The sequence below is a fragment of the Acyrthosiphon pisum genome, chromosome A1 (assembly GCF_005508785.2).
Source record: "Acyrthosiphon pisum isolate AL4f chromosome A1, pea_aphid_22Mar2018_4r6ur, whole genome shotgun sequence".
NCBI lineage: Eukaryota > Metazoa > Arthropoda > Insecta > Hemiptera > Aphididae > Acyrthosiphon > Acyrthosiphon pisum.
The window spans coordinates 152472224-152485478 of NC_042494.1; the positions used below are offsets into that span (position 1 = coordinate 152472224).

Genomic DNA, 13255 nt, shown 5'->3' on the forward strand with positions numbered 1-13255 from the left:
AAAAATTACGAATTATATGATGTACTAAATGAGATACACGTTAATATTGGTGGTCATGGTGGTAAGCATCAAATGATGGCAAAAAAAAAAAAAATACAAACATTTTACTCAAGAAGTTGTACTTATGTTCTTAATCTTCTTAGGACCTTCTCTAACAAAACTGTCATCTAAACGAAAAAGGCCTTGTAGTTAAGCGATTTTGCATTCAGAAATGAATTGTCATTGTCAGGTTGATCTCATTATCATGCAATCGCAACTCGATTTCGAATTTCGCTTCTTTATGGTTTACCATAAAAATTTAACAAAATGTATTCAGTTTCGGGCTGGCTTTAAAGTCAGAAATGGCTGAACAAGTGGGGAATAATATTTTGGATATATTTTGTATTTTTGGAGCACCGGTTATTTTACAATTCGACAATGGGCGTGAATTTGTCAATAAAATTATAATATACTTGAAAATTATGTAGCTGACAATAAAAATTGTACATGGTAAACTGGGCCATAGCCAAACTCATGGTAGCGAGGAAAAAGTTAACCAACAGACATACAAAACATACAGACTAAAAATGTAAAATCAGGTAGAGCAGTTGAGATTTGTGCAGCTAATGAACAATAAAGAGTTTCATTCCGGTATCTAAGGGTAATTTAAAATTAGTATTTAAATATTTATCATAGTATTATCATATTTTTGAAATACTGTACGAGGCAATGTTTGGAACAAAAATGAAAATAGGTTTAACTATAAGTTTTCCTATCGATTCCGATAATGATCAGTATTTAAGGTGATCTAGAAATACTTTTGAACAATATAAATAAGGAAGAAGAAGTAGATGAAAAAAATAATGGTGATAACAATATTCAAGAGGTAAATGAAAAGTGTTGTTCTGAAGCAAAGGATGAAGAATTATGAGACTTATGCTTAAGAAGACAGGTGCCATATTGATATTTTAAATTACTTATATCGTTCCTAATCACTAATAATTAATTTGTTTACAGAAATCAATTGTAAATTATAGATAAAATTCTGAAATTTAGCAAATTTCTTTACCTGATGTCGAAAGAAGACGTACCACTTGTGGGCCCAAGACACATTATATTAATTGTAGTTGTATACTTATATCTATTGAGGATGGGAAACACAATAAACTTATGAATAAATAAAATACTCAATTTAATGTTGTATTAATACTCATTGGTAGGTTACTTATTAAGGCCCATGCAAACTCTATACATTTTTCATCAAAACGACCTTAGCAACGGACAAAAACTAAGGTACTTCTAATGGTTTGATTTTAAAAGTGTAAAGATTTTTGATTTGATAAAGAAGTTTACTTTGCATCAGCACGTATTCAATGTAATAATAAATTGAAAAACTGATATTGATAGAAACTGATTTAAAATGTTTATTCTAGTCAAGAATTTGCTAAAATTGAAAGTGCCCCAACTAATGCATAATAATCTTGTTTATGCATTCAAACATCTTTACAAATCAGACCTTTGGGAGTACTTAAATTGTTGTCAGACATATAACTATTTCACGTCCATAAATAGATTTTGAATATTTTGATCCAATGAATAAATTACATATTGTGCATGCGGGTACATAATATGTATGGTACAGGTGGTTGGCGAGGAATATACACACACTAATGATAATTTACTACACACACAAGACAACTAATGACCGCAAGGAACAAAATAATTGCCTAAACACAGCTCCTTAAAAATAAACTCATATTGTTTGATAATAATTATTACATTATATTTATAAATTATTAGTATTATATATTTCAGGGGTCGCCAACCAGTCGATCGCGATTGACTGGTCGATCTTTCTAGGAATATAGGTCGATCGTTATAAAAATATATTTTACCATTATCGGTCGATCGCGTAGTAAATAAAATTTTTTTTTACTATTTCTCGTGTATTTTCAATATATTTCATTATTATTATTATTATTATTATTATCATCATGAAGAAACAATAAATATTTATTCTTTGGAGCTTAGACCTTTTTTTTTTGCTCATAAAACAAATCTCTTCCTAAAGACCTAAATTCTCCTAGATGGCGATCACCTGGGACTAAAAATTTCAAATGTAGCTCACTTGTTTGAAAAGGTTGGCGACCTCTGATATATTTTATGGTAAATACTAATCGTGTCTTAAATATATTTAATATTCTTAATAATTTACAAATTACTTTGTCTCATGCATGATACATTTTTATAGTTGTTAAGGAATTATCTAAAATTTCTTGACTAATATCATATTATTCAGCTAATGTTAACATTCATAGCGGCTTATCATAACATATGGTTAATGTTGTATTATACGACTAATATTGACATAATCCAAATGTTATCATTACCTGTAGCATATATACTAGTGTAAGTATACACCTACATGTTTTGAATAATAAAATAAATACTAACTGTTTCTAGCTCTGTATGGATTATTCATTTGTCCATTATTATTTTGGTGATTATTTCTATTGTTAAATTGAGTATTGGGAGGACCAGCAGTAGGCATAGGTTGATCATCTGCCCACAAGAAGAAAGTACATCTATCATTTGCAGAAATTGGCTTTGGACATCCATAAAACTGACGACCCTTATTTGCTGTTTCTCTAGTAACTGTTAATCTAATGAGATAAAAAAGATATATGCATCATAACATAATATTAGTTAAAGGAGCACACAACACAAAAAAAAAAATTATTTAAATTATTTTTAAATGTTAAATTATTGTAACTATGGCTATATGAAATGATTTGGTCAAAATCCGATGTAAAAAAAATTATGGTGGTCGGCAGACCAGTTGTTTGAACGCCGCGCGACGCTCGCCATGACCTGCCTTTTAACCAAATGTCTCTTTTAAGATTTTTAATATTTAAAAAAAAACTAAACGTCATATAGAAATTCTGATTCTTGCGTCGTCTTAAACACATAAAACCACACATTTATACGTAAATTAAATTTCAAAAATAAAATGTTTAGGAGGGTAAATCGTTGTGAGAAGCGAGGAACTTTTACACGTAAAAGATAGGCAATTACGATGAGTAGGGCCCAATGACATCACACGTCTTTTTTCAATTGCTCATAACTTATTGAATAATGTGAGTAGAAACGTAAAACCTATACCATTATCCTTAGAATTGAACATTATTTCAAATAAAAAATTATTTTTTGTGTTGTGTGCTCCTTTAAGTAAATTAAATTAATGAAATAATTAATAATGTTAATAATTAATTTTAACTAACTTAATTTTAATTTAATTGATAATTTCATATTAGTTTTATTAATCTGTATATTTTATTTTGATAAATTATATTAGTAACAATTATGTACTATTATTTAAGAAATTTGTTCCAAAATATTAGATAAAATGTATCAATTGTATAATTGTTACAAGACACTTACAGTTTAGCAGCATTTCCACACTGACAGCAAACTTGATCTAAAAAAATATTTATAAATGTATTGTGTAATTGTGTAAAAAGTAATAAATATAATCTTGAGTTAAGACTATTCATTTAAATTATAAGATCAGTTGCATGAATAACTTGATCTGAATTCAAATTTGTTATACAATTTAATTTAGATTAAACAGACAAAATTTTATGAAATAGTATATTATATACTTATTAAAAATAATAGTTGTAGTAAATTAATGTTTTATTTAAATATAAATATTTTATTTTTTTTAAATGTAGTTAATATAATGTTGTCTACTTAAGAGAAATCTAAAGGTAAGATTATTATCTAGACAAGTTCAAGGACTTTTTATTATATTTTAATTTTAAAGCGAGCTATGAGTATTTTAAAATTTAAAATTATTTTTACATCTTAAAGTTCTCATAACTCGCTTAAAAATTAAAATATACTAAAAAGCCCATGAGATTGTCTAGACAATAATCTTACCTTTAGATATTATAAGAGGTCAATTCACTCTAATTTTTAAACCAACGGAGCTACATGTGTTTTGTTGAGAGTAGAATTTGCTATGTCACACACTTGTAAGACAGAGACAACACATGCGGGTATAACGCCCTCTTAAGGGCTAGTTGTACTATCTCTGATTAAAGTTAACTGTAGTTTAATTGGCCGACTTTGACCGGTTTAATATCTGTTATCAGCTGATTAGGCGTAATCGAAGTTTAACCGTAGACAGTACAACTGGCCCTAAGTGACAGAAAAATGAACTGTTATTATAATTATTATTATTATTAAGTATTTGACATTTTAAAGTACTCGTCAATTAAATACTGAACATCAAATTAATTTGTTTAGTAAAAGTATTACTACAAGCTCAAGTATATATCATAATAATTAATATTAATCTAATAAATATTTGTATGTCTATAATTTAATAAATAATTATATAGTTTTACGTATAAATACCATTGTTAAGAGGCTGAGGATTCTGGGAACTGCCAGGCCTAGATAAATTATTCATTGGAAGACGGACATTATTTTCACGGGTATGACCTGAAGTATTAATGAATGCATTTAATATGTGATGTATACACATTACACATGATTACAAGAAATAAAAAAATTAAAATTGAAATTATCTCACCGCTATTTTGATTAGTTGTAATGACATTTCTGTTAGAACGTTGAGTACTTGAAGAGGAAGATGAAGAACGGGACATGTTCACTTGAAGTATCTCACACAATGTAGAATCACACCCATTTATACAACCCTCATATGTGTCTGGATAATGTGGTCGCATACTTCTAGCACTGAATTGAAATTTAACTAATTTTATACCTCCTGAACACTAAAAAATTAAGCAAAACTTTAATAAAATATAATTTACAGTATCTAACACGCATTCAAATTTTTATTATTAAGATACCTCAGAACAAATATTATCGCTGACTTGTGCGTCAATTACACTAGGAGGTAACCAGTAAGTGTTTCTACAAGTTGGAAAGCCTGTACACGATATAAAAAATCCTTGATTGTTTTGCTTTTTTTTTAATACCAGATTAGTTTGTTTACAAACAGGACATTTGCGAATATTCTTTACTGCCATTGATTCATGTTGGGCATTATTTAGGAAAGCAACAGGTTGTGTTCTCAAATATTTTCCTAAAGATTGATCTAACTTTTCCACCTACACTTCAAAATATTTTAGCTATATTAAAAATGCAATTGTGTGTAGGTAAAACAATTACATACTTGTTCTGTTGTTTTGATAAATACATCTTTATATTTAGCTATTTGTTCTCTAAGTACTACTAAAGGTGATTTGGTACCTTCACATATTCTATAAATTTAAATAAGTTTTAGATTTAAAAATAATAAGTTATAGCCATTAATATTAAGTAATAAGATTGCAATTTAAGTTACTTTTTTAAGTCTGCTTCGAGTTCAGCTCTTAAATGGGGTTTGGACATCTCAAAACCCATATTATCGTATCCTTCAACAAGACCAATACCAAGTTCTCCAGGTACAAAGTATTTATTATTTTCTAGTCCAACATATAACCGTGACTTGATAGTTTCAATGTGTTCCGCATGTGTAGCATCAGTACCTATCACAATGATTTAAAATGAAGTAATGACTACTGTATCATTTTTAAAGCGAACTAATTTATTAACTACAGTTTAGTCAAAATTAAGCTATTTTGATTAATGAAGCTCATATACTTTAAATTTCTACTTCTACAATTCTACTGTCTTATAAACTATCAATTAAATAAAAAAGATGTGGAAAGGTGCATTTTACAATACTATATCCCAACTACAAACAAATAGTTTTAAAAACTATGCTCGATAAAGTACAAATATATCCAACAAACGATCTATATATTAAGCTCAAAGTGCTAAAAGTAAAAAAAAATATTTATGAAAAACTATAATCTACTACGGTCTATATTACTAAAAAAATAACTACTAGTAGACATTTTGATATACTCGGAACTAAATTTTGTAACATTATACCACCTTATATTATAAATCTTCCAAATAAGTTATTATAAAAAAAAATCTCACAATGGTTAATGGAATCTCTAGACGAATGGTAATATAATAACCTTTTATAGACTTATTGTATAAATGTTAAATACTAGCTTTAGAATTTTTTCCACTATTTATATTCCTATTTATTGAACTATTTTACTGTACAAGTTCTCTCAATGGGGCTCAGTATTTTGAAAAAAAAATTGCATTAAATTAAATTAATAGTACATACCAATACCGTGTTTATCCATTAGAGAAATAAGATCAGCTTCTGTAAGAAGATTCGGAGGACTTGTTTGTCCATCAACTATTTCTAATCCAGTAGGCATAAATGATTGCCCTTGGTCGTAATTATGGATCTGTTTATTAGACCATTTATCATAAGGATAAACTTCTAGGTAATTCAATGCAATAATTCGAAGTCCGTTTGCTAAAAACTAAAATGAAAATGTTCTTTATTGATAAATTATATACTAATTTAAAAGTTATGAAATTTAATTAATTATTAGTAGGTTATGTGAACATTTAAACATATTTAAATTCAAAAATTACCTTTTCTCCGTTTATTTCAATATTTACAATAGTTTCTTCACCCTCAGCATCTTTAGATAAACAAGCTAAGAAATGTCTCACAACATATTCATAAACTTTACGTTCTCTATCTAAAATAATATACGCTTAGTATTATATTGTGTTTTATATTATATACAAATTTGAAACTATTTGGTGTAACATAATCTACCTTACATTCAGCAAAAGTTATTTGATAAGGGGTAGCTTGTGTGCCAAACATAACAATACAATATAACTAATTACTGTGATTGAATAAGTTATATCACCATGCCATTTAAAAGTCAAATATAATATTAATTAGTAAAATAATCACATACAATAACCAGAGTAAAGTGTATGGATAGCGTACAGTTATAATACCACTTAATTTGGTACAATGTGAATTGCTTATATTATCATCTGTATTTTTTAAGCAAAAATTAATTTGTTAGTTATTTAATTAACATAGAAATTTGGAAGGATGACAAATAAGGAGCTTTTTTTAATTCACGTTGTAATATATTGTTTAATGTTGTGAAATTATCTTTATTTTCATTAAAAAGTATAAGTTAAGTAATATGCATAATAAAATATATCAAACCTTGAAGTCCATTTGTATATTTAGTTGGATGTATTGGAGGATGCGCCTGATCAGATTTTTTACCTTGTCGCGGAGTAGGACCGTTGATTAAAACACTTTGTGCAAAATCTAAGCAAATTAAATCATTTCTAGTCATATGTTTATTTACATACTATTTACAACTTGTTGTAAAAAGAAAGCACTTACCACCCCAATTGTTATCTTGTACATGCAATTGAACTAAATTTGATAAATTTAATTCTTTAGGAAATATGTTTGTTTCAGTTCTAGGATAGCTAATAAAACCTTGACTATACAGTTTTTCTGCAATTTTCATAGTTTCTTTAGCATTTATTCCAAGTTTACGACTAGCAGCTTTTTCCAACTCCTTAAAAAACATTAAAAATTACATTTATTATTTTAAAAATCTGAATTTTAACATACTATCTCATATAATATACATTCATATATGGATAAATGCATGTAAAAACTTAAGCTAATTTCTATAAAAAAAAAACTTGCAACAATTTCATTCAGTTATTTAAATCATATATATAAAAATATTGTTTTAGAAATTAAATGTATTGAAACATGCACAAATCTCAATTCCATAAACTCCTAAATTATCTTCAATGACAATTTGTAGCATTTTAAGTTAAACTTAAAAAAATTGTTCTGTACTAAAACATATTTTAAAACTGTAATTTGACCATACATTTTACATAATATGGTTAAAATATGAGCTAGGATAATTGATACTAAGAAATAATGATAGGAATAATTGAAATAAACAATAATAGTACCAGATATTTCTATTAACATCAAATTAATCAAATCAATCATAGATAATAGAAGAATTATATTGATGTGTCAATAGTTATAGTTATAGTTCTATTTCAATATTAATTAAAACACCCCTTTAAGAAATTTCACACAAAAAGAAAGAATATCATTCAATTATTTATATAACCAGTTAAATAAACATATTTATTTAGGGCCGTTCTTACAATGTCCGGTAAAGTTTCGGTTAACGCTAACGGACTGAAAACAGATTTTTTACCGGCAGAATTCGGCCGGTTAAATTTCGGTTAACTTTAACCGGACATTGTAAGAACGGCCCTTAGTCATTTATTAGAATGAATCGTTCGGGAATTTGATTATGCTTAGTATTATATCAATATAAAAATTTTAATTTGTTACTAATAATCCAAAATTGTTATCTATAACGGGAATTACATTGAACTCAACAAACATTTTATCTAAAAATAAAATTCTAATACAATATTATTCTACACATAAAGATATAGTTACTTACAATAGTATCTAAAGGTACTGGTCGCCATTTGGATTTAGGTTTTTTAGTTACTTTTAACACCAAGGCAGTTGGATTTTCTTGGCAACGCTCATAAAGTATATTACAAAGAACTTCATCAAATAACCTAACTCTTTGCCATGAAAATTCTACATCCAAATTTTCAATTTTGTGATGGACTAAAAATATATAATACAAATATATCAATAAATAATACATTGTACTTAAGTAATAAATTTGCTTATTTTAAAATACCTTTAATTTTCCAAAAATTTTCAGGAATAAAATTTTGAATGTCTTTGTACCGTTCAACTACAAATCCTAATGTTGGAAATTGACAACTACCATAACTAATCAAACTCTTAGCTAATACTTCAGGAAACACTTTTTGTAAACGCATTGTTTGATAACGTGTAAATGCTGCGCCTAAAATGTATTTAAATTATTAGGACAAAAAAAGCAAATTAATGCAAGTAAAAACATTTACTAACCAATTCTTAAATCTAATTCACTTCTCACATCAACTGCATCGCTTATATTTTTATTTGGGGGCCCGAGGCTACTAATAGCTCTTTGTACTGATGGTCTAGTAATTTCAGATAATATAGCTCTAAAACAACCAACATTAATTAAAATAAACATAAAATTATGTTTTTAATAAAACAGACCTATAAACTTGAATTCTTGGATTAACTTCTCTACATACATCAATTATTTCAAATCCAATATTTTCTCCTTCTCGATCAGCATCAGTCCATATCACCAATGTATTACATGATCGGATTTCTCGAACTAATGTTTTCTAGAATTAAATGGTTAATATTATTTTCTTTTAAACATCTGCCACAAAATAATGATTATTGACATACAAGGTTTACAAAATTTCTTTTTAGATTCTGAGCTAGTGGTCTTACATAGTTTTTTTTTTTTTATCCTGTATACAAAATTTCTGCCAGAAGGAATGCTTCTATTTCGACATATAGTATCTTATTTTTTTGAAAATTGGATCAAGATGGTACTTTAGAGAGATAATTTTGATTTTCTCAATAGCTATTTAATGCCATGGGAAAAACCACCAACAACGCTTTGTTCATCACGATAGAAACGAATAATAAATAATATTAAAATATTAAATATTAATTCAACTTACAAGCTATAGAAAATAATATCAATTTAAAATATCCAGACTGACAAACCGTCTCCGCTCAAAATCGTTTTTTCTTATACAATGATATTATGTCATTGAATTCAAGTTTAATACAATCCATTATACATTGACCCACTTGTACTGTACAGAAAAGTGACATCCACTTACCCGCTTTTTTATATTTGAATACTACATTTATTTATTATTTGATTAAATACCTAACTTAATATTTAGCAATCATAATACTTTTTATACATGTTGTTTTGTCAGTAACACATGTTCAGTATTAAAATATCAATATAGAATAATGTCAAGTGAATATTATGCATTTTACAGCATCAATTTTACATGCATTCATATGTCTATAAATTTATTTATAATTTGTACAAATATTATAAGAAAAGATTACTAACCTTAATATTTATAAAATCATTTGGACATTCTTTCACCACAGGAATATGAAATAACTCAAGTGGAGAACAAGATGTCCATGAGCGATATGAACCTTGGAATTCATACCCAAGTAAATGTCCAGAAACGGATGTCATGATCATAGTGCTTGGCGACCCTTGGAAAGTATGGTTAAATTCATATATTTTGTTAAATTTTGAAAAACCTTCTCTCTGAAATTTTATTAAAATAAAGTAATTAAGCACTAGGTAGGTAGTGTGGAATTTCCACAGTGGAAAATAAAATAAACTAAGTTGATTACCCTTTGTAGATTTCCACCAGACAAATGTCCAGCAATATTTTTTGCAGCATCATTTTTTTCTGCAACATTCAAAACTCTCATTCTACCATTTAAGCCTTTATTTGAGTAGCCGCAAAAATGTATTCGATACACATTTTTAAATATCACCCACAAATTAGTTTCATTCTTTTTTAAAAACATTCAGTATTAATTTTTAAAAGCACTAGACCAAACATTTATATCATGCATAAAATTATGTGTACTATTTAAACGTCGAACTAAGCTATACGTAAAACTAATTTATTAATTATAGCTATTAATGAATAAGAAATAATAAGAAATACATCGATAAACTTATAAAAAAATGTTTAAACAACAGTTTTCTTATGAGTCAGTTGTGACTTGTGAAATGTATTCATCAATCAGGCATCAGCAATCAGCATACAACTATACAAGTTTGAAGTCGGTTGTGTTCGGTTACTGGGACTCGAGCGTGCCGATACTAACACGTTATCATTATTATCTTATTTTGATAGGATATTTACTTTATTTATCTGCACGATTAAAGATAGTATCACGGTTAAAGATATAGCTGGTATATCTTTAACCGTGGATAGTATGGTTGCCCAACGAATCTAGAATAGTGTCTACCGAAATGAATCTCCATTATCAGTATTAAACGGCTGGAAACTTACGCTCTAGCGCTTATTTGTTGTAGTGACTCTAAATGCAATTACGTTTCAAATGTAAATTGTAGTTCCGTGATAGCCACAATGACATATAAGCGGTAGTGCTTAAGTCTCCAGCTGTTTAATTTAACTTTAATACTGATTATAGGGAATCATTTCGGTAGACACTTTTCAAGTATGAAATACGTCGATGGGCAACCATAACAGTATGGTCCATACCACGAACTACTACATAGTACTACGTAGTAGTTCGTGGTCCATACTATCTATAGCCGTGTTTATTTGATATCAAAGTTTGATAAGGTTTATTTTAATTTTTAAATATCTTGTACAACTCTCGTATCACCACTACGGCACTAATGCACTTCCACGGCATTACGTCAGGTGAGGTTAGGGTTCTAAGTTTTAGATTGTTTTTTCATTACATTATTAATTTTTATTAAGTTATAATTTGTCAAAGATATATTTTTTCTATTTTTGGGCTTAGTTTATGTTGATGAATTCGTTAAACTATGGGTATTCTCGAAAAAATATCGGAAATTGAAAAGGAAATTTCCAGAACTCAAAAAAATAAAGGTAAAATAATTGTTGCAGTTAATATTAATATATTCTATTATTTATTAAAAAAAACGTTCCATATTTATATTTATAATATAATACTAATTTTAGCTACCGAATACCATTTGGGCTTATTAAAAGCCAAACTTGCCAAGTATCGTGCTCAATTGTTGGAACCATCTAAAAAACAAGAAAAGGGAGAAGGATTTGATGTGTTGAAGTCTGGTGATGCTAGAGTGGCTTTGATTGGTTTTCCATCTGTTGGTAAAGTATGTATGGTTGTGGTATTTTTTTAAACCTTTCCAAACATCGCCTACCCACTGAAAAAATTATTCAATTTTAATATTAATAATTATTATTTTAATTTATTGTTTTAAAGTTTTTCTCAAATTAAATTAAAGTAATTATTGTACTTGTATTTTATGGTTTAGTCAACCCTTTTGAGTACGTTGACACATACAGAAAGTGAAGCAGCTTCTTATGAATTTACTACTCTGACTTGTATTCCTGGAGTAATTGAATACAAGGATGCCAATATTCAGCTATTGGATTTACCTGGTATCATTGAAGGTGCATCTCAAGGAAAAGGACGGGGTAGACAGGTAACTAAATATTAAGAATAAAACAATTATTTGTTTGTTTACTTGAAAAGTAGTGCATAAATAATTTATTCATAGGTTATAGCAGTTGCCAGGACTGCAGATTTAGTATTGATGATGTTGGATGCTACAAAGCAAGATATTCAGCGTCAATTATTAGAAAAAGAACTGGAAAGTGTTGGAATACGTTTAAATAAACGGAAGCCAAATATTTATTTCAAGGTAATATTTTTAATATTATGCATTGTTATCAATACCTGATAGGTGTATGTCTCGTTATAAAGGTAAAGAAAGGTGGTGGTTTGGCATTTAATGCCACTTGCCCATTAAGCAGAGTTGATGAAAAACTAGTTCAAGTTATTTTACATGAGTATAAAATATTCAATGCAGAAGTCCTATTTCGAGAAGATTGTACACCTGATGAACTAATTGATGTGATTTCTGACAACCGTGTTTACCTACCATGTATGTATGTTTACAACAAAATTGATCAAATATCTATCGAGGAAGTTGACAGGATTGCCAGACAACCTAATAGTGTTGTAGTCAGGTATTAAAGAGTATTATAGTTTTAGCTTTTATAACATTTTACCAAAATATATTTCTTGACTAGATCACAAAATTATGTAGTCTCCCCTATTAAAGATTCCCCCCCCCCCATCTTGGAACGACGCTGAGAGAGTAACTAAACTATATTTTGTGTAGGTGATTTACTAAAGTACTAAACAAATAACAATGTATGAATAACTTATCTAAACTGAAATAGGGGCGTTCATAAAAAAATACAATTTATTTTTAGTACATGATAGATTGTAGATAAGATTTGATAACAATAATAACAATTTTATAATTTATAGGTTTTAAGTTGCATGAACTATATTTTATTAGGTTAATAAATAAATACACAATATACCGGGTAATTCTTTTATCATTAGACACTCATTATTTCAAAAAGTGTAAATTTTTTTGAAAATATTTTTTTACATAATTTCAAGTCACTTATAAAACAATGTTTTTCTAAAAAATTATATTTTTATCCTTATAATTTTTTAAGTTTTTTACTTTTTTCAATGACAACATTGGGTTTTAATTTTATATTCCAAAGCAGAATATTTTTCTTAGTATTTTGATACATGAAAATCGAATTTGGGGGCGAG

General features: G+C 27.8%; 2 protein-coding genes across 3 annotated transcripts in view; one reads left to right on the top strand and one right to left on the bottom strand.

The window, feature by feature from the left end:
• LOC100166310 (DNA topoisomerase 3-alpha) overlaps nucleotides 1-10747 on the bottom strand; it is an 11897-nt gene extending 1150 nt beyond the window's left edge. The window contains exons 1-17 of the mRNA XM_001950492.5: nucleotides 10274-10747; nucleotides 9975-10184; nucleotides 9083-9216; nucleotides 8906-9024; nucleotides 8670-8840; nucleotides 8418-8593; nucleotides 7310-7490; nucleotides 7124-7231; nucleotides 6523-6632; nucleotides 6203-6407; nucleotides 5360-5543; nucleotides 5189-5276; nucleotides 4863-5123; nucleotides 4580-4784; nucleotides 4402-4488; nucleotides 3421-3457; nucleotides 2434-2642 (exon numbers count right to left, since the gene is read on the bottom strand). Of these exons, the coding sequence (XP_001950527.2) occupies nucleotides 2434-2642; nucleotides 3421-3457; nucleotides 4402-4488; nucleotides 4580-4784; nucleotides 4863-5123; nucleotides 5189-5276; nucleotides 5360-5543; nucleotides 6203-6407; nucleotides 6523-6632; nucleotides 7124-7231; nucleotides 7310-7490; nucleotides 8418-8593; nucleotides 8670-8840; nucleotides 8906-9024; nucleotides 9083-9216; nucleotides 9975-10184; nucleotides 10274-10453 (2665 nt within the window). The 5' untranslated portion in view covers nucleotides 10454-10747. The remainder of the gene's footprint in view (nucleotides 1-2433; nucleotides 2643-3420; nucleotides 3458-4401; nucleotides 4489-4579; nucleotides 4785-4862; nucleotides 5124-5188; nucleotides 5277-5359; nucleotides 5544-6202; nucleotides 6408-6522; nucleotides 6633-7123; nucleotides 7232-7309; nucleotides 7491-8417; nucleotides 8594-8669; nucleotides 8841-8905; nucleotides 9025-9082; nucleotides 9217-9974; nucleotides 10185-10273) is intronic.
• A 41-nt stretch (nucleotides 10748-10788) lies between these two features.
• LOC100163562 (developmentally-regulated GTP-binding protein 2) overlaps nucleotides 10789-13255 on the top strand; it is a 3395-nt gene continuing 928 nt past the window's right edge. The window contains exons 1-6 of one of the 2 annotated variants that reach the window (XM_008184281.3): nucleotides 10789-11325; nucleotides 11429-11517; nucleotides 11611-11768; nucleotides 11931-12101; nucleotides 12177-12320; nucleotides 12383-12648. In XM_008184281.3, the coding sequence (XP_008182503.1) occupies nucleotides 11454-11517; nucleotides 11611-11768; nucleotides 11931-12101; nucleotides 12177-12320; nucleotides 12383-12648 (803 nt within the window). In that variant the 5' untranslated portion in view covers nucleotides 10789-11325; nucleotides 11429-11453. Of the gene's footprint in view, nucleotides 11518-11610; nucleotides 11769-11930; nucleotides 12102-12176; nucleotides 12321-12382; nucleotides 12649-13255 lie in introns of both variants that reach the window. The other variant, XM_001950715.5, reaches the window with a different exon arrangement.